This window comes from Perissodus microlepis, chromosome 7, assembly GCF_051167445.1.
Source record: "Perissodus microlepis isolate ML-2025 ecotype Zambia chromosome 7, ASM5116744v1, whole genome shotgun sequence".
In the NCBI taxonomy this organism is placed as follows: Eukaryota; Metazoa; Chordata; class Actinopteri; order Cichliformes; family Cichlidae; genus Perissodus; species Perissodus microlepis.
Genome location: NC_140467.1, coordinates 58,236,789 through 58,261,153, shown reverse-complemented (window position 1 = coordinate 58,261,153; position 24,365 = coordinate 58,236,789). Strand labels below are relative to the sequence as shown.

General features: G+C 39.6%; 2 protein-coding genes across 2 annotated transcripts in view; one reads left to right on the top strand and one right to left on the bottom strand.

Annotated features, from left to right (window-relative positions):
- fa2h (fatty acid 2-hydroxylase) overlaps window positions 1-7,029 on the bottom strand; it is a 34,793-nt gene extending 27,764 nt beyond the window's left edge. Inside the window, exon 1 of the mRNA XM_084936263.1 lies at window positions 6,638-7,029. Within this exon, the coding sequence (XP_084792389.1) occupies window positions 6,638-6,919 (282 nt within the window). The 5' untranslated portion in view covers window positions 6,920-7,029. The remainder of the gene's footprint in view (window positions 1-6,637) is intronic.
- A 5,821-nt stretch (window positions 7,030-12,850) lies between these two features.
- Window positions 12,851-18,882, top strand: LOC146384323 (uncharacterized). Its single transcript, XM_084936262.1, has 4 exons — window positions 12,851-12,870; window positions 14,830-14,866; window positions 15,918-16,141; window positions 18,096-18,882. The coding sequence occupies exons 2-4, from the start codon at window positions 14,849-14,851 to the stop codon at window positions 18,202-18,204; spliced, it is 351 nt and encodes a 116-aa protein (XP_084792388.1). The 5' UTR covers window positions 12,851-12,870; window positions 14,830-14,848; the 3' UTR covers window positions 18,205-18,882.
- The last annotated feature ends 5,483 nt before the right edge of the window (window positions 18,883-24,365 follow it).

Here is a 24,365-nt window from a genome sequence, read left to right as displayed (position 1 = left end):
TTAATTAGAAAGGCTTGGACGCATTTTGTGGCTCCACAAAGGTTTTTTTTTTGGGGGGGGGGGGGGGGGGGGGTGTTGTCTTGTTTTATGACAAAAGCTGACAGAGACTGCCCTAAACCCTTAACCTAAGTTGTGGAGAATGAAAAAGGATTTAAGGTCAGGGTACTTGGGGATAAAACTACTAAAAATTGTAAGTTGTTAAGGGCAACCACGTACCCTGAGACCAGTGTGCATGAACACAAATTAATATTTAAAGAATGCTGTGGTGAAATGAATCAATAAGAGAAAAGACTGCTGGCAGGCTTCCGCGTCACTCCTGTGGGACCTATACCTTAATCTTTCAGGCATATGTTTGTTCTGTTCCCCTCTGACCATCCACCTAGTGCACCTCCACCTTGACCCCCACCCTTCCTCAGGTGTTTCTGTGGTGATGGCGTAAGCCACCACAGGCCTGCACCTGTGCACCAATTGCTGCGTCTGCAGTCCCTATAGCAGCAAAGGTAAACAATGTTACTGGTAATGTATCACCATGGCGATAGAGGAAAGGCGGCTCTTAAGAATAGTAAAAGAGGTAATTCACCTGTACAGCTAGGTGGAGGGAGAAGTGATGACACAGGTCCTGGAGAAGAGTATTTTTTTTTTTTTTTTTTTTTTTTTTTAAAGGAAAAGGAAAATGTAGGTCAAAAAACCTGCTCTGAAGGACAAAGTCTTTAATAAACAACCATTTCACTGCTCTGAAAGCTAGAGGCCACACACATGTGGCAGTTAGCATGTTTTAATACTGATATTAAAAGGTAATATTTGGATCAGGTCCTTCTGTCTTCCTCTCTGTGCCCTCTGATAAAAGACAATCCTGCCATTGAGTGGGGAAAGACCTGTGCACACGAAGGTCTGCATTCCTACGATCCACCGGCTCGAACTGGACACCCTCCAGAATTCAGTCCACCAAACTTAACAGCCACCATCATGGCACGCCTGAGTTTATACTTTATATTCATCATCACCCACTCAAAAAGTACATAACGAGGCTGTTGTACTCCAACACTGCTATCCTGCATATGGCCACTCTCTGTTCAGCTGTTGTTCATTCATGTACACAATCCCCTCAATTAGAGATTCACATTTAAGAATACAGCTACTATGCTCTCAAGTTCATGACTATGCAGCTCCTTTTTCCTGCGTGTCAGGAGTTTACATGCCAGCTTCTGTTCTCTTTCTGCAGTTTACAGAAAGAACAAGTGAGACAAACAAGCTGAATGACACAAAAATGGAAGGAATGTGTTCAGCACTTTTGGGCCAGGTATTTCCACATACTGTCCAGAGGCTGATAGGCAGTGTTGGCTCAGTTCCTTCAAGACAACAGGGGCAGGGTCACAGAACAAAGTTGCACCTGGGAATGAATGTGCAGTTCTGTTTTCACTTGACCTGAAATATGCATGAAGAGAACTGGAAAGTGCTGAAGTGGATAATCAGTGGGAGAATTTATACAATTTTTGCATAACAGAAATTGTTATGCAATTGCAGTAGTGCTTCTACCCTGTACTTCACTTAGTTCTTCTACAAATGCGCACACAAATGATATCACACATAATGACATTAGCATATGTGCAAGTAATCAGTGAAAACAATTAAGAGAGCTTTTCTACTTTTCACTCTAAATGATGCACAGGATGTGCTCACAGTGATGACCATGCTCAGAAGCCCCACCCACCTGCTGTTCAAAACCTGTTTACAAAGAGCAGCCAATCAAAAGAAGGTTGGCTTCTTCTTCTTTTTTTAAAAAAAGGATGTTTTTGGAGGAGGCAGAGGTAAGGTTCAACAAGTCCCAGTTTAACATAAAGAGGGATTACTTTGAAATTTGAATCATACAACGTTACTCTAGTAGAAGAACAACAGGGCAGAGCTGTAAGAACAACAATACAGAGCTTAAAATATGCATCACATGTTCACTTTAATGACATGGAAACAACGTTATGCATAGTTACTAATCAACAGGAGAACTTCTCAGCGTATTCAAACATTTGTGTAGAGTCAGGTCTAATAAGATGACTAGATTTTCTAAATCTAAATTTGCAGTAGCCTAAAAGACTGAAAAAAAAAAAAAAAGTATTGATGTGAGTGTCAGCAGGTTTTGTGGATAAACGGATCATCTGTCATACCAAAAACAAAAAACAAAAGTGAATGAAGTAAAAAGCACTTTCAACCTTTGAGAGGTTTAAAGTGCTCTTAAAAGAGGGTTAAAATGCACACCTATTGAAAAAGAACTCAGCTGTTATGAATACAGTGATAGATGTCTCTGCTCTCTTCTTACTGGTCCACTTCGGCTTCAGTCCTCTAGTATATATTTAAAGAAAAAATAAAAAAAAAATCAAAAAAAAATCACAGGACACATTTGTTGTATTCAGGCCTTGACTAAACCTTCCTAATAATACTACAGTACATGGCATTTACTTAGGCGTACTAAAACAATGATGTAATCTAGAACAGACTGATTTGTGGTTATCGGGTAACTGACACTACATAGGTTGTGAACATCAACTGCTTCTGCTAATGAAAGGAGGGGCAATGTGTCAACTGGTGGAGGCAAAGATGGCACTGTTGGTGTCAAGGTCTGTGTTAATAGACCTCTCTGCTGAATCACACTTGTTATTAATCTCTCGCTCTCTTCCACAGCATGTCTTCTATCCTGTCTTCCTTCTCTCACCCCAACCGTTTACAGCAGATGGCTCCGCCCCTCCCTGATCCTGGTTCTGCCGCAGCTTTCTTCCTGTTAAAAGGGAGTTTTTCCTTCCTTCTGTCCCCAAAGTGCTTGCTCATAGGGGGTCATATGATTGTTGGGGGTTTTTTCCTCTGTATGTATTATTGTAGGGTCTACCTAATAAAAAGCGCCTTGAGGCGACTGTTGTTGTGATTTGGCGCTATAAAAAAAAAAAAAAAATTGAAATAAATCAATACTGTTGCGAATGAGTACTATTAATACAACAGTGAGCTTTAGTATCATTTAGTATACGAAAATCCTTTTTTTAGCACCTTTAATGTTAAACTATCTATGGTTACACATTATCTGAGCAGTCGATCTCAGAAGACACTGCACTACTTCCTGTTTTAGTTCTTTTTTAAAATCATGGAAGGAAAAAAAAAAAAAAAAAAGACAAAACACCATTTGTCAGTAGGAGGAATGAACAACTATTACAAACCAGTTCGATTTGCTGATAGTGTAAACATTACCAAGTGTTTGATAGTAAACCTCCCAAATGCGTATACACATACAACCTCTGTCATTCACACACCTGGGAAAAGCGAGTCCCGCCTCCTGCTCTGACTGCAGTGCAGCATCTACCATCTGAAGATCAACTCTTAACTGGCAGTTCTTAGAAAGATTATCGCTCAAGAGATGTTGCCAATCTCAGGTGATCTTGACATTTGAGTTTCTGAGGTGCCGTTTAGAAAAAATATAGATTGAAAACAATTAGATTCTTCCTTCTCACTCAAGGATGCATGCTTCCTACTACGAAATCGTTGCTTCTAATCTTTTTTTTTTTCTTAAATACTGCTGCTTCCTCAAACAGCACGCTGTACAAGCTCACAGCTTTCTAGATACAGACTTGCTTGCAGTCTTATAGTTTTCCTATGAGGCAGTCTCCCCTGGGACAGAGAATAGACTGTACGTCTTTCTACTTAGCAGGGGGTTAACCCTCTGCTCCATGGCTTCTTCCTAGAATAAGAAAACTAGGAGCATTCTTATGGAGCATCGACCTCAAGCTGGGATCAAACATGCAGAACAATTAATTTATTTACTGATGACTCAAAAATATAAATGTCTTAATGGGAGTGTTTTAGATGGCATCTAAAACAGTGGCTTAATATTTAGAAGACTATTTCTTTCTTATTACAGTTATGGAATAAGCACAAAATCAGTTTAGCACTAAACTTTGGTTTCTCTTTTACTGCAAGCAGATTTTCCCACAAACACAGAAAGCCCACCTCTGGCTAATAATAATATAGCTGATAAGAATAATAACAGTATTGAGATTCATGTCTGAAGCCCAAACTGTGGTACTTCCACTGATTTTTCTCTCCAGTCCACACAATTGTATATCACATTTATCACTAAATGGTTGATTTATTAATTTGTTTCCATCAAAAAACAAAGAACTAAAACTGCTTTAAAGTCTCAGAGTGTGTTTCTGCACTGGTGATGTGAAAATGCCAGTTACAGCCAATCAGCAAATTATTAAAGAGAAAAAACAAAACAAAACACACACATTAGCAGCAGTTTCATTGGGAAGGGGGAGGGTGAGCAGTTCGTCAGCCATGAATAGAGAACGAACTATACAAATGTGATCTTTCACTGAAATGACTGGAATATCCTGTTGAGTCAGTCGGTCTGTCTTGTGACCTACGTGTTCATACTTTCAGAATTTCACACCCATGGTAAATCAATAATTAGTCATCATTCAGAAAAGTAATCTAGTGACAACATAATCTACTCTTGGCGCTATATGATACTAAGAGCACATATCTTTAAGATATGACCTGAGCTGACCCAGCAAGCCTGATTTTTTTCCTGCTAAATGAATGATTAAAATAAAAAATAAAAAATAATACATTTCTTGCTGTTGTTAAAACTTTGTATCCCCCCCCCTTTTATATTTTTTCTCTTGTTTCTATAGGTTTCGTTTCATCTGACTCTTGATTTCTTCTCACTTTGCTTGATTTGCATCTAGAAATTGTTGTGAATTGCTTCAATACACTTCTGTAAACAGTTTACATGCACAGTGATCTATAAGTCAAGGACTTTTATTGTGAAAGGGAGGAAGAAGCCTCGTTTGCCCTTGTGCAGAACAAATTCTGGTATGGAGCAGACATTGTGCCAATCTGCCTTTTAATCCAGAAGCCCCTCCCACATGCCGTTTAACCCTTTTGGTTTGTGAGGGACAGCCAATCCCAAGAAAGCTGGTTTAAGTCTCATCTGAAGTTTCCCCTTGTGGGACTAATAAAGGTATATCAATCAATTCAATTCAATTCAATCCTGAAGGGCATGATTAGTTAAAATGGCTTCTGTCACATAAAAGACGAATGAAATACGGATTATTTTGACATGAGTCAAAACAGGTCCTCCATACACCCAGTCACTGACCTCAGTCGTGAACTGCATCCAAATGAGGCACAATTTAAATCAAAAGTCTTGAAAAACTTGTTTTTACATTGTCTCTTGAAGCAACAACAGCAGCTAAGAAAAAAAACAAAAAAAACACCAACATCACAAACAGCTCATGTGAAACGGTGTGAAAATGTGTGTTTACATAACTGCCACGCAGATCCTCCATCAGCCATAAGCAAAACAAGACATTAAAAATGACAAATTAAAGGAAAAACCCATACGCTTGGCCTCTATAGTGTGGGGATCCAGTGGTAGTAAAAGGCAGGGTCTGGCATCTTTTGGGTCAATCTGACTCCTTTGTAGTCATAGCACCCTCACCCACATTTTGTCAGCCCCCCCCCCCCGCCCATCCAAATTTGTCAACTACATGCATGTGCAGATCTCACAGCTGACAGACAAAGGGGTCCAAAAGTAATTTCCTTTGTACTTACAGCTTATCAGTCACTAACCCTCGAAGTCCCACAGAGCATTTTGTTAGAGCAGTTGTGTAAACTTTCTGTGCAGAGACGCAACCAACAAGCAAGGACACACGTGAGAGTGGGCAAGCCATGTAAATGTGAACTGTGTCTGCAAGAGATTTATGCAAACTCCCTCCTCACACGCACAGAAACACAGAAACCTGCAGGACCTAGCTGGGTGTGGATTCATTTTACAGAGACAGAAGGGGGCATGTTTCCCCCCAGTCTGCAGCCCCCCTCTCCCGGGACAAGACGAACCAGTTTCCTTCTCTCGCCTTCTTTCAGAAACATGCACACAGGCACAGGCCTTGAATCATTCATTAACAGGTCTGACCCCTCCACACCCACCAGAGCTCACCAAAACCCCACAGGTCTCTCATGTCACCTGTTAGCCCCTCCCTCCTCCACCTAGGAATTACACAAGCATTGCTTTTCCATCACCAACCCCTTACTCCCGTCCTCAGTGATCAATACCAGTTCCCTTTTCCTCGTTACCTAAGAAGGAAAACGCCCAATAAAGTCAAATGAGAGCGGATTATACACCTGTTGCTCCAAGAGCCGGGACTAGTTTCCTTCTCCTAATTCTGGGTCTGGAATCAAAGGAAGTCTATAGACACTTCTAAACCTCCTTACAGTAGAAAATGTGAGACTGTTGACAGCTTTTTAACAAGGTGTGAGGAATATTGATCTCACCTGGCAGGGCTCGTGGGGAGGGCAGGGGGGATTAAAGACGCCAAATGACAAACATGCTAGAAACTTCTGAAAGTTGACAACGGAAATCTGGGATCGATTTACATTTTTATGACTCTAAAGTCCACAGAGCTAAGTTAACAAGAAAGATATTAAACTTTAACCTTTCAACAGGTGAGTGGTTCAAAAATGAGATATCACTTTAACACATCTTTAACTAGATCGACAGAAGATGCGGGAAGAAGGTTTTATTTCTTTTCCTCTAAAGTTGTTTACTCTGAGGTCAACGGTGTCATCCTAGCTAGTTAGGGAGGAAGGGAGGTACCTGTGCCTCGCCGGTGCCGCTGTCTCTGTCCAGTTCCCCGATGTAGTACTGCTCCATCCACAGCCGGGCGTTTTCCGAGTGCCGGTGTGGGGGTCCCTCCATCGCCTGGCTCACGTCCTTGCCGGAGCGGCTGCGTATTAGTGCCTCCCCACCTGGGTGCATCCGCAAGAAGGCTGTCACGTCGTAAACACTGGTCCCCATCAGCACCCAGCAGGACTCCTTGGTGCAGTGGCGGGCTACCTCCCTCTCCGTGAAGAAGCGGGGGGACGTGGACGGAGACATCCTGTTAGTGGAGATGTAAAAGGGTCCACCTGAACTGAAAACTGAGAGCAAGTCCTCCTCAGTGGACAGTCAACCTGACTAATGAACTGACTTTCGTAATAATCGCCGTTCGCGAGACACGGACGAGAGAGGCGGGTTTTGTGAGGCGTTCACCAAAGTCGTAGTTAGTAGCTCTTAAACTGACTTACAATCACATCTGCATATACGCGCATCGACAACTTCTAAATAATATGCTACGGTGATTACTTATTCTTTTTTTTATGATTGCAGATTTTTAATATTTTATTTTAATATTTTATAACAGTAGCCAGAAAAGCCGTTATATTTACACAATAGCAAAAACAAACCCTCCCCGAATGCAGCATAACTATCCTAAGCACCTGTTGCTGTTAAACCGATACAAGCGACACAACCGCTTAAGAAGTCTGTTCCGTGGACCCAACCTGCTGCTAAAGACTATTATAAATTGCTTTACAATATAATAGCTTAAAATTAACATCTCTCATGTTGATTATTCCAAATGAAACCGTTAATGGACGTCAGTCAGATGACATCACATTCATAAAGAAGAGTCACGTTATTGGTCATCACTTCCTGATCAATAAAAATCTGGCGTTTGCTGCGCAGTTTTTCAACGTTAAGTACATATTTCCTTCCTTTTATAAAAGACCACGTATGTATTCACCCCAGAAATTTTCATGTTAACATCAGGACGCGTTGAATGTATCATGTTGAAGGGGTAGTCTATAGTTTTTAAAGGGTCTCTGAAATTTCATCTAAGGTCGCTGTTGCATTCACGTGGTTTTGGAAAAAAGTGCTTTTCCAAGTGTAAGCCGGTACTAAGGAGTGCTACGAAATCGTGTTTATGAATTATTTTCTTTAAATAAACAAACCTTTTTCTTTTTTTTTTAAATAAACCACTCGTTTGTAATTGGTTGTGTTTGCCGAGAGAAGAACGTATCGTTGTTATAATGATTATTATTGTGTATTTATTTTACAGCTATTTAAAAACCAATTTAATGTAAATATTTAAAAAAAAAAGACGAAACTTTGGTTTGGACGGCCTAGTCAGACTTTTTTAAGTTATTTACGTTTGGATGCTAAATGAAAACCCAGATGTGGTTGTGAATTGTTATGCTTTAATTGGACAGAGATGCGGTGATTACGTGAGCGTGAAGGCGACGTAAGACCCAGTCTTTGTCCAAGAGCGCCGACCTGCGTGTTTCGTTAAATATTAGTTAAAACGGTGTCAAAACCTCGGTGGAAAAAGTGATCGAAATATGAAGTGCAATTAAACTATTCTGTGACTCATAGTGGCGTCATATGACTCTTTGCTGATGATGGGTATGTCATGGCTGATAATGAATGTTTTAAAATCTGTGGCCGTTATTCTGCATTGAATGCTTTATCATTTTAATACTTTAGGTCTATTTTCCTGATAAGAAACTTTGTGGATGCAGGACTTTTATATATGACGGAGTACTTGAAGTACAGTGCACTACTTCTACGAGTTAGACACCACTTAGTTAAAAGCATCACCTAAACTTATAAATCCCATTAGTGGTATTGGTCTTGCTCAAAGGCATCTCCACAAAGGCGGTAATGAAAAAAAATTGCCTGCATGGCTGTTGGCATCAGTCTGCAACAACAGTGACTTTCGACCAGGCACATGTACATGCAAGCGAACAAAACAATAACATTCATATTGAATCTTTCAGTAGAGTAAAATAAGCCGCTCTATATAATAGACATTATACACTGGAGTTTGCTATATAATATGGCCAGCTAAGAACATAAAAAAGCAAATCCGAGCATTTATAACAGCGTTATCATACTAGGGAATACAACCCTCGATATTTGTTGACCTGTTAGAGGGGTGCGATACCAGCAGGGGGCAGGAAAACATCAAATTGTACAACGAACCTCACAGATGAAAATTTCCAATCAGTCGTTTCACACGTGATTAAAATGCACTTTTTTTTTTTTTTCATTTTCATCTGCAAAGGTCGTGCGCCAGTGTAAAGGAGGCATACAAAAACATACGCTGCAATCATTGCAGTGTGACGCAACTCGATGCTCGACTCAACTGTCGAATGTACAAATATATACAATTGTGTAATTTCTATAAAACATCTGTATATCCCATATAGGTATTGGTCCTCACAGTGCCCCTAGGCCAATGCAAAGTTAAGAAACATAAAAACATACATAGATATGCCGTGATATTTAATACTGTAATTTTAAGCTCTCATTAACAGGTGGTGAACTGTCAGCTAAGTTTTGAACACAGGTAACATGACGGAAGAAGCGGAAAATACCGGGGGAAGGTACTCATGTGTATGGATACTCATGTGAGTATCCATACTATTTTATACTATTTTATATGTAGCTCCTATTTAATACTAGTCTATTTTCCAGCTGCTCTGAAAAGTGTAATAACTAAAACCATAAACCATAGTATGATTCAATACTGCAGCGCTAGCAGTTAGTTATGGCACATGTACAATGCTACACGTACACGGCAATTCTGGATCACTGAAAACCGAGATTTTGAATACATTTATGATTTAAATTAAATTTTCAAAAAAAAACAAATTTCTGTATTCAGAAAAGGAAAGGTGAGATTTTTTTTGTCTTTCTTTGCCAAAGGTGTGCTTTTTTCCCTCCTTTTTTGTAGTGTGTGAGTGTTTTAACCACATCTTCTGTTGAAAGGGTGCCTTTGCGTCCTGCACACCTGGAGATAAGGAACTCACCTCACTCACTCACCATAGGGAGGAAATCCCTCATTTAACGCCTGATCATTCCAGGTCCAATCCTCTCCGATTTCCATGATTTTTTTTTTTCTTTATTTTCTACCTGTTGGATCTTTTTATTTTTATTATTTTGAAATTTTGATGTTGGCTTACTTATATTTTGGGGTTATTTACAAGTTTTATTTGATTCAGTAAAAAGGACTAGATGTTACAGTCCCTGATAATGCATTGCTTTAAATGGAGAAAATCTTGAAGGATGGCTGTTATGAGGAAAGACAGCCCAGATACTTTACCAGTTTGCGACACATCGTCAGTAGTGGACCTTGGATTCATCGGGTATTTCGGCCATTATCCTTAGACACCCTCATAGGAGGCCCTGCCAGGGTTGATCTGGCCCTGGAGTGTGTCACTGGTTTATGTTAACTTGTTATTTCTCTTCTTCATTCTTCTGTTTAGCTTCCCACAGTTTAATTTTCTATTCACTGCAACTGAGAAATAATACTTACCTCTTTAGCATTTATGGAGCCTAACTTCTTCAAAGGGATAGAAAAGGTTGATAGAAAGAAATAAGACAAAAGGGACAAGATAGGAGAGAGGAGAGCCGGAAGGGGGGCGCCCGATCTGGCTTTCCACACCTCCCCGATCCGGCGGGGTTCTTTTTTTTTCTTCTTCTTTTTTTTTTAGCTGTTTATCTTGTTAAGTCAGCCAGGAAGAAGTGTAGGGCCATTTTTTAGTAAAGGGACTGGTATAGGACCAGTATGCACTGGGGTGGGTCTATGTTTTTTTGTTTTGTTTTTTTGCCAGAACAGCAGAAGCAGCAGGAAACAATAAAAATTTATCCTTTGTTTATTGCTTGGGATAAATAAATCATAAAATGCAACTTTCAAGTTTTGGACATTGTACTTGTTTTGCCTGCATACAAAGAATTACAGCAGCAGTGACTTGTTGATTTTAAATTGTTGGATGTTTGGTTGGACAAACAATGGAATCACCACTACACTACCAATAAGATAAGATAAGCCTTTATTAGGCCCACAAGTAAGATGCTTTTTGGTCACTGCAGAAAGTACAAGTTAAGAGCAGTAAATATTAAGAAAAAGAAAAAAAAAACAATACAGTAGCATAAGATAAGATAGAATAACATACTATGCAAAATAGAATAAAATATTATATACAATAGAATAAGTACAATACATACAATCTGACAGCAAATGAAATAAGCAGAAATTCAGATGTAATTTTTTTGGTGGTATTTTATTGATTAATGAATAATTTGTTTGGTATTATTATCTGAACAAAAAAATACCAAATACAACTTTCACCTCAAGTTTCTCTATACTGCAAAGGTAAAGACCCTGTAGTATTAGAGAAAAAAACCCAGCAAAAATCCCTTTTGAGCAAGCACGAGGCAACAGTGGGAAGGCAAAACTCCCTTCTAATAGGAAGAAACCTTCAGCAGAACCAGGCACAAAAAGGGACAGCCATCTGCTGCGACTGGCTGGGGGAGAAGTTCTTTTTACAATTTTATTTTAGCCAGTTATTTTTTGGGTTATATTTAAAATTTACTGGCCAATTTGAGGTGATCAGTTGTTTGTGTCCAATTGAATTTAAACAAGTGAAGCCCTAAATTTCATCTTTAAAAAAAAGTGAAAGTCATGGCTGCAGTTACTTAAGGGTGACTGTTGGGTAAGAAACATGAAAAGATGGCTTTGCGTATTGTGGAGAAAAAGCGTTTGAATATAGATGGTTTCTTTTTTGGGAAAAGATACTTTTTGAAATAAAAACTAAGCACCCCCTCAAAGAGTGCTTGACCCTCCGTTGTTAGAGTTAATAGTAAAGCTGGAGTCAAGCGCACATCTTTATGGAGAGCTTTGTAAATTTTCTTTTCCAGGTTTATAATCTTTTCTGGGGTTATATTTAAGTTTTTCCCCTCAACTTCAGCCCAGAATTTCACGAACAACAACCTCTTTAGTGACTGGCAGAATTCTTTGTCACATTTCATCTCCATTTTGCAGAAGAGCCGCTTAATAAGGTTCCCGGCCAGAACTTCTACAGCTGTTTTGAGTCTTTCATCCTCAGCTTTTAACATCTGCTGAGACACTCTGTCATCTGCAGAAGAATCTTTTGTGGGATTTTTCAACTCTTTGACCTCTGAATCACCTGTAATTTTAGGCTCGCAAGCTGCAGAGGATATCTTTGAGGGCTCAAGGTTTTGAGGTGATTTCTCATTCAGCTGAGGTAATACGACTTCTCCAATGTCATCACATGTGTTTTCTTTGCAGTAAGCCTCTTGAATCGTATTTGTTTTCTTTTCACATCTTCTTTTCCCACCATCATCATCAGAAATATTTTCCACAGATGTTGCCTCTGATTCAGAGGTTGTTAATTCTGTAACTACATAATCTTTTTTCTTTCTAACTTTGCAGATAACTGCCAATGGTCCACTTAAATATTTTAAAAACTTAATTGTTTGGCAGAGCAGAGTGTCCTTCCTTCTCTTTACAGGCTCTGCGGTCTCCTTGCCTGCAGATATAGCTGAATTCACACTCTTTGTGACCTCTTTGGCAATTAGCTGGTTGAAATTCTCAGCGATTTTGCATTGCACCTTCTCTGAAGAGCACAGGACTTCAGCAAAAGATTGAGGAACACTTTGCCTCAAAGTGGACATTACCTGCTTTTGAGACACTGATCTTTTGTTGTTAAACATTTGCAAAATACACTTTGTTAAAAGCCTTATTACTTCCTGGAGCAGTTCTTTCAGAATACATTTAGTGGATTTATCAGGGGAACCTGCCCATAAATCTTCCCACTGACTGTAAGTAATTCGTTTAAAGGACCTCTCAATGGCAGACTGAACACAGCACATTGTAATTTCATAGCTTGTCAGCATCTTTGTGCTTAGGTTTGTGCTAAGCTTCAAGTGAAGTTGCTTTTTAAATTTTCAGAGAATGTCCAACACTCATCCGAACAGGGAGTTTAGTCTCTATTTATAGGTTTGCAGGCATGACGTAACATTAAACGATTAAAGCGCTAGAACTTGACGTCACACACGTTAAAGCAATCAGCTTAATCACCGCCCACATTCGATCAAACCGCCATTGCGTCACGCAGCGTTGACTCTTCGTGTCGCTAGAGATTGAAAATGTGACGTCATTCAGGGGTAAAACCGCAAAGGATTCTGGGAACTCGTGGCAAGAGGTACTAGCGCACGCAGGCTTTCAATTGAAATTACATTACACAGCGATAAAACGAAACACAAAAAATGGCAAGAAGCTGTTGTATTATTAACTGCAATAGCCGGTCGCATGACAGCCACGGGAAGCCGACGGGCAAAGAGATCGGTTGTTATCGGATTACGTCGTTGAAGAGAAATTGTTCAGCCATGTTTCCGAAGTAACAAAGAGGCGACGGATGGCCTGGATTGCAGCCATTTGAGGCGTTTAGTTTGGTAGTTACAGTGGAGGAGTGGAGTGCGGAGTTTAATAACACCGCTGAAAATACTGCGGTTGGTCTACAGGAGGACAGAAATTCGTGCGGGTGCTTGAAATGCTTGAAAACGCTTGGATTTTAATGTTGTCTTTTAAAGGTTTGAAAACTGCTTGAAACTATAATTGTATTTCATTCACCACAAATAACTATCTGATTGAATAGTTTTCTTATCAGATAGAGATATCAAGTAGTAGTAATAAATAGTAGTAGTAAATAATTTCCCAGTATGTGTACGTTACACATGCTAATTTTTAAAATTAGCATTATTTTTTTCTTAGCTAGCAAATAAAAGAAATTGTTGACATGCGTTTAGTGTGACGCAATACGGCAGCGTTATATAGCAGTTAGTTATGGCACATGTACAATGCTACACGTACACGGCATTTTGGAGAGTTTGAATACATTTAAGATTTAAATTAAGATTTTCAAAAAACTAAATTTCGGTAGTCAGAAAAGGAAAGGTGAGATTTTTTTCTTTCTATGTAAAAGATTTGCGTTTTTTCCTCCTTTTTTGAACTTTCTCAGTGTTATAGCCACATCTTCTGTTGCACCTTTGCATCCTGCACACCTGGAGATAAGGAACTCACCTCACTCACTCACCTCATTATATATGTTCACCATATGAACACACTATGAAAAGGATGTACATTTTTACATACAATCTGACAGCAAATGAAAAAAGCAGAAATTGAGATGTAATTTTTTTGGTGGTACTTTATTGATTAATTAATTAATTTTTGGTATTATTTGTTGATTTAAAGAAAATACCTGGAATTAGACACTGATACAAAACTAGTGGAACAAAAAAGAAAGATGAGGAGGGGAAAACTGTTAGTGGTCTCCACCTGTATAATCCTTCCTATTTTGAGGGTTATTGCCCCTCTACCCTACGGCATGTTAATTTCATTAACACCAAACATTAACAACCCCCTCTGCTAATTAACCGAGCAGATCAATATCCCAGTTTTAACTGGCTTGATGCTATACCCTGGTTAAAAAGTATTCTTATATTAGTAGTAAACAACTGCAGCACAGCATCTGGTGGCGGTGATGCTTCCTTCTGCTTTTTACAGTATTTCAATAAGCTTAGACAATAAGTGTAAGAGACAGTTTTCTCTGTAAACTAGAAACCGCATCAGAGCGGCAGTGCCTGTCTAATCATTTATTGTCACTTCCTGTCAGTGATGAGGATCCTACTGATTGACGATATGTTATGCACCAGTGCAGCGCATTGTTAAGGCACGTCACTTGCTCGCACTGACGAAGTCTTTTGTCTTTCAGCAGTTTTCTGTCTCCATCACTATATTTTTGCCAGTTTTATCATTTCTTCTTTCTGTCACTCTTCCCCAACCCCAACCCCCCCCCCTCGCTCAAAAACATGTTTTTATCCCATCTTTATTTGAACAACAGCTGCTTCTAAATATATCCTGCAAAACAAAAGAGTCCTCAATAATAGACCACATGTTGGTGTCTATGTAACATGAAACAACAGGTGTGTGTGTGTGCTTTGAGAGTGACCTCACTGTGATGTGATGTGAAGTGATGCAATGTGGGTGGAGTTAGTCTGTGGTTTCTGAAGTATGATTGGCTCGTTGTGTGGCCTGGCCATGCCACCATGTATAAAAAGGAAACCACTCACACACACTCATGCTTATTTCTTTATTGCAGACTGCATTAACCGTTCTCCATGGCTGCTGTCGTTCCTGTGAGTATCTACGTGTGTCTGTGTGTGTCCATGCAGGTGTCTTAATCATCAGAAATAGGTCAGTTCTGTTATTTCTGTATTCTTCATTGTGTCAATGAACTGTGTTGCTGCAGAATCAGCGAAAGTGGCTGAATGAGTGCATGGGAATTTTGTTTCATCCTCCATGTTATTCAAATGTAATACAATTTTAAATATTGTAGGACAATAGAAACGGTATTGATTTCTTTGTGCATGATCAGTGTGTGTGTGCGTGTGTGTGCATGCCTGCATTAATAAAGAACTGTTGGTAGGCCAGTGCAAGCGATCAAGTATCAGTCCTGTAAATGAATCTGCAGAGCTGAATTCTCTTTGCGAGATCAATCCTCCTTTGTGTGTGAGTTTCTGACATAGAGGGCGATCAAGTCAGTGACAAGAAGACAGCCACTCCTGTGCTAATTAAAAGTGCGTGTGTGTGTGTGTGTGTGTGTGTGTGTGTGTGTGTGTGTGTGAGTGAGGGTGTGTAACATTTGAAGTGTGAATGTCAGAGGCAAGATTGCGTGGTCCTATTGTGTTCCGCTGCCTGAGCTACAGTATCTATTATGCTCCAATAGATTAACAGGCTGGGAAGCCAACAATAGCGAGATGCAATTAAATACTTATCTGTATTTCCCATGATGCATCAGCGGTTGAATGATTTGTTAGATAACAGGGTGTGCAAAAATAGAGCAGAACAAAAATAACGAATACAGTTCCAAAGAAGTTGGGACTGTGTGTAGAATGTAAATAAAAAGCAGGTACAATAGTTCGTGAATGTAATAATCTCACACAATATATCACGTTTAAACGTACATATTTTACTATTTCATGACAAACGTTACCTTAATTTGAATTTGATCTAGCAACAGATCTCAAAAGTGTTGGGATGGGTAAAACAACAGGCAGTGAGACGATTGGGTATAAAAAGAACTTGAACACAGCTGCTATAATACATGATTCATACACTGAATGATTTTGTAGGAAAATACTTTGTGCATATGCTAAAAATAACAAACTCTCCATCCTTGAATCCCAGTTTGCGTCCTGCTATGCCAGCGTTCAGCCCCTGCAGCTATTCGGAAGGGGACCCAGAGGGGGCAACTATTTGTCACTTCTCACAAATCGGGGTCCCCGCTGCGCCCCGCGTCCCCGCCTGGCATGCCACGCTCCTAAGATGACCCTGCGGCAGATCTGTCGCATGCTGAAGGTGATGAAGCAGATCAGGAACAGAGAAGCTGCTGCCGCTGCGTCTCCCACCAGGTGACTTACATCTTTAGTTTGTGATCAATAACCGGGGCTGTGATTGACAGAAAATAGTTAAAAATTCAAATGAATGTAACTGTAGCTTTAAATACTAACAGGTGCAATAACAGAAGTATTAAAGAGAACTAAGTATTCAAATTCAAAACAATTTCTTATTCAGAGGATATATATATATATATATATATATATATATATATATATATATATATATATATATATGACCTCCAGCCTATGTGTAAGATAAAGAGAGGGAGAAAAAATGACCTAAATCTGGCCTAAACAAAATATATTGTTTGCAGTTTTAGGTCCTCTCCTTCATAATAGAGGTCTACAGAAAAAATACATACCCTTGTTGCAGGTGATATTTTTAATTGCAGTATCATAAATGATCACTTAGAAAGTGGCTAGCCTAATCGTTGGCGCCATTTTTAGCTCTCTTGTAATAAAGAGGCTAATACTAGTTTGTAAGTCAGCTGATGGTAGGACTAGAGAAGGACTGTATTCTTTGATTGGCGTTTTCTTTTCTTTTTTTTTGATAGCACAGCTGATCCAATGTGGTGTGTGGATTGTATATAAAATAACTAGCCCCTGAAGCTTGCGTTCTTTCTAATAGCCTGCATGGGGTGTGTGCACTGCTTGCAAAAAAAAAGACAAATTATGCTAAATCTATGAGATAATGATCCTCAGATAATTATTAATAAAGTAAACATTTTGGGTATTTTGCAGTAAACTCAAATGTTATTTTACAGTTTGTTTGTTTTTAAAAAAAAAAGTATATTATTTATTTTGTAAGGTATTGTCCATGTAGAGTAAAGTAATAGTAAAACTGGGTGAGTCAATACGGGTGTGTGTAGCGTCCTGAAGTTCAATGTGCAATGTCCAAGCCTCATTTGCATGTTGTCACCAAAAAGCAGCAGTCTACAAAACCTATAGTGTTACCATAGTGTGTATCGCATTCTGTATCTTATTTTGGGATAATAGTTTGCCAGCAGCGGTTGGTTAGCAGTAAACACAAAGTGAAGCTTTTGGCCTAGTGATCATTACACTGTGTAGCACGCGTTCAAAAAATACTAGTAATAATATCACCTGGAGTTTCTGAGTATCATCTTTTGTGATTGAGGTTCATTAATTATAAGACATGAAACAGAACAGAAATGTTTCAAAGGATACAAACACAAAAAGACTTCTTAAAACAAACTGAGTACTTACTAACGCTGCTACCTCTAAAAACTGTCAAAAGTCTCAAATGAGGTCAAGTTTACTAAAGGGCAATATTACTGACTATGTTTAAATAATATAAGACAAACCATGTTCAAGTCACCTTTAAATAAACAAACAAAAAAAAACAATTTAACAGCATTTATTTGTTGTCTGGTTTCACTTATGGTTAAATACATTTTATTGAGACTTGATGGCGTGATAAGTGAAAAACAAATGTAGGTGTTAAAGCTTTCTGTCTGGTGATAATGTAGCTACAAATATTAACTAACGAGTGCTCAGTAATTCATTAATAAATGGATTCTGGGCTGTATTCATCCATTTTGCTTGGGTTAGGTTGAGCCAGTTAATAGCTCACATAAGGCTGATGCATGCAATTTATTATTAAAGCTTCACATTGCAGCGCCTAAAGACCAACCTTGACTATCAGTATCTGTACGATTGAAGCAAAGTTCAGAAAGTACTGTTTCTTTAGTGATGATGAAAAGCATGCAGATTTGTGTGTCCACCCATTAGGATGATTACTACATTATTGATGCATGAGGGTAATAACCACAGTGTCTGTGCTGGTCTTGGCTGCCCCAGACTGGACAGTGATCACATCAGTGATTCTACCAGCAGAGGCCACAGGAGCCGGCTGTTAATTATTAAATGCTCCCGTGTCACCACCAGAACAAACAATCACACTTCCTCTTCTCATTTCTCTGTGTCTGGTTTCTCTCTGTGTCCACAGGAAGCAGGGCTCTGCATCTCCGGCTCCAGCGTCTCCAGGCGCCAAGTCAGAGAAGAAATGTGTCCCCAGCTGTCTCAGGCGCAAGCGCAGCATAAAACGTGTGAGCTAACCCGTGACACCCGGATGACTTCAGACTTATTACCCAGAAGAAACCTATTTACTATCACATTCACGGTGACGTGGGAGATCATCATCTTCAGTCCCCCTCCAATGAAAAGGCTTTAATGAATTATCTAATGATGCTGGAGGGGCGGACACTTGACTTGCAGCCCACTAGGAGAGGATGAAATGGTCTTATTCCCTCCTGGTTTAGAAAGCGGAGTTCCTCTTAAGATTTTTTTTAAAGACAAAAATACTTTAAGCTACCATTTTTAAAGCCAGTTATTGTTGGTGGTGATCATTTGATGGATTGTTTGATGTTTATTTTTAATTCAATTTGTCCCCTTCAGTCTCCAAATTCAGGACTTTTATTAAATTTCCTCATTCTCTACTTAACCTCCACTTTACCTCTGGACATGTTTTTGTAACTGTGTTTTGTAGTTTCTTTTCAAACACTTTAGACCAGTTTGATAATTATACCTTGTTTGCTTATTGAAGAAAAGCGTGTTCTTTATGTTTCTTTCAATATTGACACAGCCACCTCTGGCAGATGTGATGGTAGTCAACCGTTTCAGAAATCCTAAAGTTTAAAATAGTAAAATGGCAGCTGATTCCTCTGTGCTGTTCTTTACATGCAGTGTTTTATTTGTGTGTTTATTTATCTGTGCAATAAAGTTTTAAGAAGTTAGTGATAATTTTTTTTGCTTTTGAATAAAAACAAAAGAAAAAAGATTAAAATTAAAGCTTTCAAAGTAGCCTTTGACTTCCACAGCACATTAACACACTCACATCCACCTCCATCTGGTTAGTTTTGTCATATATTATTAAAAGTTATTACATTCAAATGTTCAAACTATAAGAACAATAAACATGACATCAATCAGACTATGTAACGTATCCTCGAAGGGTAAAAATGCATCTTATGGTGTCCCATTTGTGAAATGTGGGCAATCTTCTTATCTTTGATCAGACAGAGAATTTGAAGTATTGAGTGCACCCAATGATTCAGTAGCTTGCTGTTTCTCCTGTAGCAGGAATCACTTGCAGTATGTTTTTGGTCATTGAGGTTTGTGGGCATTCAGTTTTATGCACAGCATTTTAGGCTGTCAGACAGATGGCCTCACTCACTTTGACTCTAGAATGCTTTGTTATACAAAGGATTTCATGGTCAATGCAACTGCAAATCATCACCCCTCTACCACTGTGCTTCACAACTGGTATGAGGTGTTTCTGCTGAGATGCTGTGCTTGGTTTTCTGCAAATGTGGCATTGGATTATGGCCAAATGCTTCCATTGTGGTCTCACCTGTCCATAGGACATTGTTCGGATGCAACTTTAAAACCTAAAGATTGCTGCAATGTTTTTCTTAAACAGCCCTTTGAACAAGCCACTCTTGTTCAGTCTTTTTTGAATTATTCTGTCATGATGCTGAACCCGAAATTCCTCCAAATCCATCCATCAGAGTGTGAATGTGGGTGTAAGTTAGAAAGCGCTTAAAGGCGTAGAATAAAGTGCTGTATGAAAGAGTGATGAATGTGGCTTGCATAAAGCATTCTGAGTGCTCGGCTACAGTAGAAAAGCATTATAATAATGAAAGGCTCATACAGAGTCATCTTAGAGAAAGTAGCGCTAACCAGAAAACACTTTTTGCTTTTAATCCAGTGATCGTGACCTCTAAGGTCCTGTGTCAGGTCTTTGCTACATTTCTTTCTTATTTATTAAAGAAATTACTTTCAGGTATTGTTCATCTGCTGCCACGTCTTTCTTTTGGGTTTTGATCGGTGTTGATCAGTGTTAACAGCTCAAAAACAAACAAAGAAAAAAACCCAAAACATTCCTTTGAAAGTGATCAGGTACACAGACTGGACTGAAAACTTTGAAAGAGCTTCACAAAGCCAGGAGCCAGGAAGTCTGAATTCTAAGAAACAAAGTAAAAAGAGATGTAGGAGTGACAAGACCGTCACACAGCGCCCTAATGCACCTGTAAAGTAAGACGGCTTAATTACTGATCTTAAGCATTAGATGCTTTGGGGGAAAACACTCATGTCCATCCTTTTCCTTTTGCTCATCTGAAGCCGGGTCGCAGGGGCAGTAGCCTAAGCAGGGAAGCCCAGAGCTCCCTCTCCCCGGCCACCTTCTCTAGCTTATCCGGGGAAAATTGAGTCGTTCCCAGGCCAGCCAAGAGATATAGTCACTCCAGGATGTCTTGGGTGTGCCCCGGAGCCTCCTCCAGGTGGGACATGCCCAGAACACCTCACCCAGGAGACACCCTATCCGATGCCCGAACAACCTCAACTGGCTCCTTTCGATGTGGAGGAGCAGCAGCTCTACTCTGAGCCCTTCCCGGATGGCTGAGCTCCTCATTGTATCTCTAAGGGAGAGACCAGCCACCCTTCAGAGGAAGCTAATTTCTGCCGCTTGCTTCCGCAATCTTGACCTTGTGGTCACTAACCAGAGCTCGTGACCATAGCTGAGGGTAGAGATATAGATCGACCTGTAAATCGAGAGCTTGGCTTTTTTACGATCAACTTTCTGTTGACCGATACAGCATCTGCAGTAATTCAAACATGACGTACAAATGTGGGTTGCAGCAAAGATGTGAAGCAATATGTAATTTATGAACACAACACACAAAGAAGCCAAATCCGTGAGGCACCATTTTAACAATAAAAGCATGGATGTAATTAATTAGATTAACAGTGACTTTGTTCTATTAAAGAGTCTAGTAAGGCTCAGAGCTAACCTACACAATATTAGGAATCTGTTGTAGATAAATGGAATTCTGCCATTGCTCACTTTATTAATTGCATCTTACTTCTAGAATTTTTTGAAACTGTCAATCCAAAAAGGTGTCATATAAAGCCACAATATTTTTTAACTAAAGAACCTAAAGTGTTCATATTATTCAAAGAAAAGAAGACCCAACATGTTGATGAAGAGGTATCACGTGAACCAACAGAAAGGCAGTCAGATGGAAAAGTAGTCACTGTAAAAGGATCACAAAGTTCAGAACTCGCTGTTTGTTTACAGCCCAGAATTATTCATTTGCTGGCTAAATAATGTGGAAACTACAGGTCACCTGTACATTTGCACACGAGCATGTGTGTGTGGACAAAGAGAGCGGACAGTGGCCACCGCTGATCACACAACACTACTGTTAAAAGTTTGATGTGTGTGTTGGTGTTGGAGAGTAACCGAACGTGAGCGAGGAGTCAGGTTGTAGGACAGGAAGGCTTCCTTTTTTCAGTATAAGAAGAAAGCCAATACTTCAGACCTGGACACAACAACAGCAACTAATACTGGTGACCTGTAAAAGACAGCTATACATTGTGATCAACCATTCATTGTACAGGTTTAACATTAAATAAACAAACAACAGGTCAAATAGACTGGTGTCCCCTGACTGTGCTGTAACACAATCTCATATTTTGTCTCTGAAAACAATGCTAAATAAAACTGGTATTCATTTACAATAGAAAACATGTAGAAAATGCACAATTTAAAGAAAAAAATGGTAATTTTGAATTTGATGGCAACAAATGTGTCAAAGTTAGCACTGTAGCATCTTTTAATAAACAAGTCTGTGTAAGTCTGAGAGCTGAGGAGACATCATTGTCTGATTCGGGATTCTAGCGCTTTAACTGTCCTGGTTCTTCTTTGGTGTATTTTGTATTTCATGATGCATCAAATGGTGAAAGGTTTGGCCAGTCAGGGGAACACAGACTTTTTTTTTTTTTTTACTATGAAGCCATGCTGTTGTCATACACCAATCAGACATCATATTATGACCACCTGTCTAATATTGTATTTGTCCACCTTTTGCTGCCAAAACAGCCCTGACCCATGGAAGCATGGACTCCACTAGACCTCTGAAGGTTTGCTGGGGTATCTGGTACCAAGTCCGTACCAATAAAGTCCTTTAAGTCCTGTAAGTTGTGAATGTGGAGCCTCCATGGATTGGACTTGTTTTGTCCAGCACATCCCACCAATGCTTGATTGGACTGAGATCTGGGGAATTTGGAGGCCGAGTCAACATCTCAAACTCATTGTTGTGTCAGTTCCTGAACCATCTTTGCTTTGTGGCAGGGCACATTACCCTGCTGAAAGAGGTCACATCCATCAGGGAGTACCGCACCGTAAGTGTACGTGGTCTACAGCGTACGTGGTGCCAGGTGATGCCCAGGTAAGCGATGCAAACCCACCAAGTCATCCACGGGATGTGAAAGAACACATTATTCATCAGATCAGGCCACTTTCTTCCATTCCTGTTGTTGTCTGTCGTTGTGACCATTGTCGCCACTTTCGGTGGTGGACAGGGGTCAGCATCGGTGCACCTTCATCTCATATGCGACACACTGCGATGCACTGTGTACCTTTCTATCAGAATCATCATGAACTTTTTCTGCTATTTGTCTGTTCAATTGGACCACATGGGTCAGCCTTTGCTCCCCACATGCATCACTAACTTCGACCCCACATGATCCTGCACTGGGATCAGCACTGTTAATTTCTTGCACCCCACAAGAGCTGCAGCTTTTGGAGATGCTAAAACCTGTATATACTGTTCAGCAACGATGGCGCCTTTCCAGATGTGCAAGCTGCACCCCCATACCATGAAATATGCGGCCTTTTGAACTGAGTGTTGACAATCAGGATGAACAACACAGTGCCTTTCCTGGTCTTGGGACATATGGCTTCTTCTTTGCATGATAGAGCTATAACCTGGGTTTGTGCATGAACTGTAATTTCTGAAAGTCTTCCTGATTTCCCCAGATTCCCAGAACCTTTTGATGTTATGTTTTCAAAAATGTTATATAGTGAACACCAACAGATGAGGAACAGAAGAAGAAGATTTTGTCTCCCTGTTATCTTGAAACATGCAGGAAATTTGTGACTTTTCCTGTTTTGGGCACCAAATTGAGATTTGCATAATTTGCAAGTCATAACTCCCTGCAGCCCTCCAGATACAGGCAGCAAACATATTCCAGGAGCATGTGTTTTAACTATGACAAAGTCATGTGAATTTGAAGCAATATCAGGGTTCTGCTGGCTAATCAAACCAATTTATTAGCACAGTATTGAAAAGAACAATTACAGCATTTCAGATTTGTGATGGTGGGTGAGTGACTGCAATGTCAAACGTGTTGAATATGCAAATATTTACCACGCCACTGCAGTCCTCCTCAATGCTTTGAATACTTATGTATTTTTCAGCTTGTACTGGTTTTACTTTCTGCCACTTTTTTTGTTTTTAACACAGAGAACTTTCACAGACAACACCAAACAGCAGAGGACAAGTTAGTGACCAGGCTGCAAAAGATTAAGGCTCATACCCCCTCATCAGCTAAACGGTAGCACTGTGCAAAACTTTGGAGCTACCCCTCATTTCTTTATATTTTGCTGGGAAAATTGGAAACCTATATGGAAATACAGCACATCGCTCCATAAGACCTGTTGTCACTGATTTACAGTCCAGTTCTTGTGTAATTTGGGATCGCTAAGCCTTTTCGCCTTGTTTCCCTTCATCAGGAAAGGTTTCCTCCCATTTTTAAGGACACACTGCCCCCCCATGCTGCGATATACCAGGTTTTTGGCTAATAGCTCTTTGAGAATCACAATTTCAAACTAGGTTACCTTTGGTATTTTTCATAAATTCACTAAAGAAATGGGAACAAATTGTGTATTTTGTGACAACCTGAAAAGTTGCTCAAAACCACTTTAAAAAATACAAAGTCTGGCTCTTTGGAAGCAAAATGCAACGAATGAGGGGTTGTTAAAGACTTTTATACACTAATATATGATGAACATGCAAAAGGCGTTTTATTGAACTGAAAATGTTTTGAGATGTTGTAAAACTACAAATTTAATGAACGTACCCTTTTCTTTGGTCTTTTTTTTTTTTAAAACCCCAAGCATCAAATTTTATTTTTTCTATCATCTAAAAGTTTGTGTTACTAACTGCACAAACGTCCTCATCACTTCTGTTGATTAACTCACCGACTTTTAGTTTGTGTCCTCTTACAACACTGAGTGCAGGTTTTCCATTTCCTTTAATGCACCCAGGACACGCTCGGCATCTCCTGACAAGAGCTGGAGGCGGCGGCTGGACAGAGAGAGTCTGGGCGTTACCTGAAAGTTGGCCCAAAATGCTGACTCGGAAGTAATTTGATT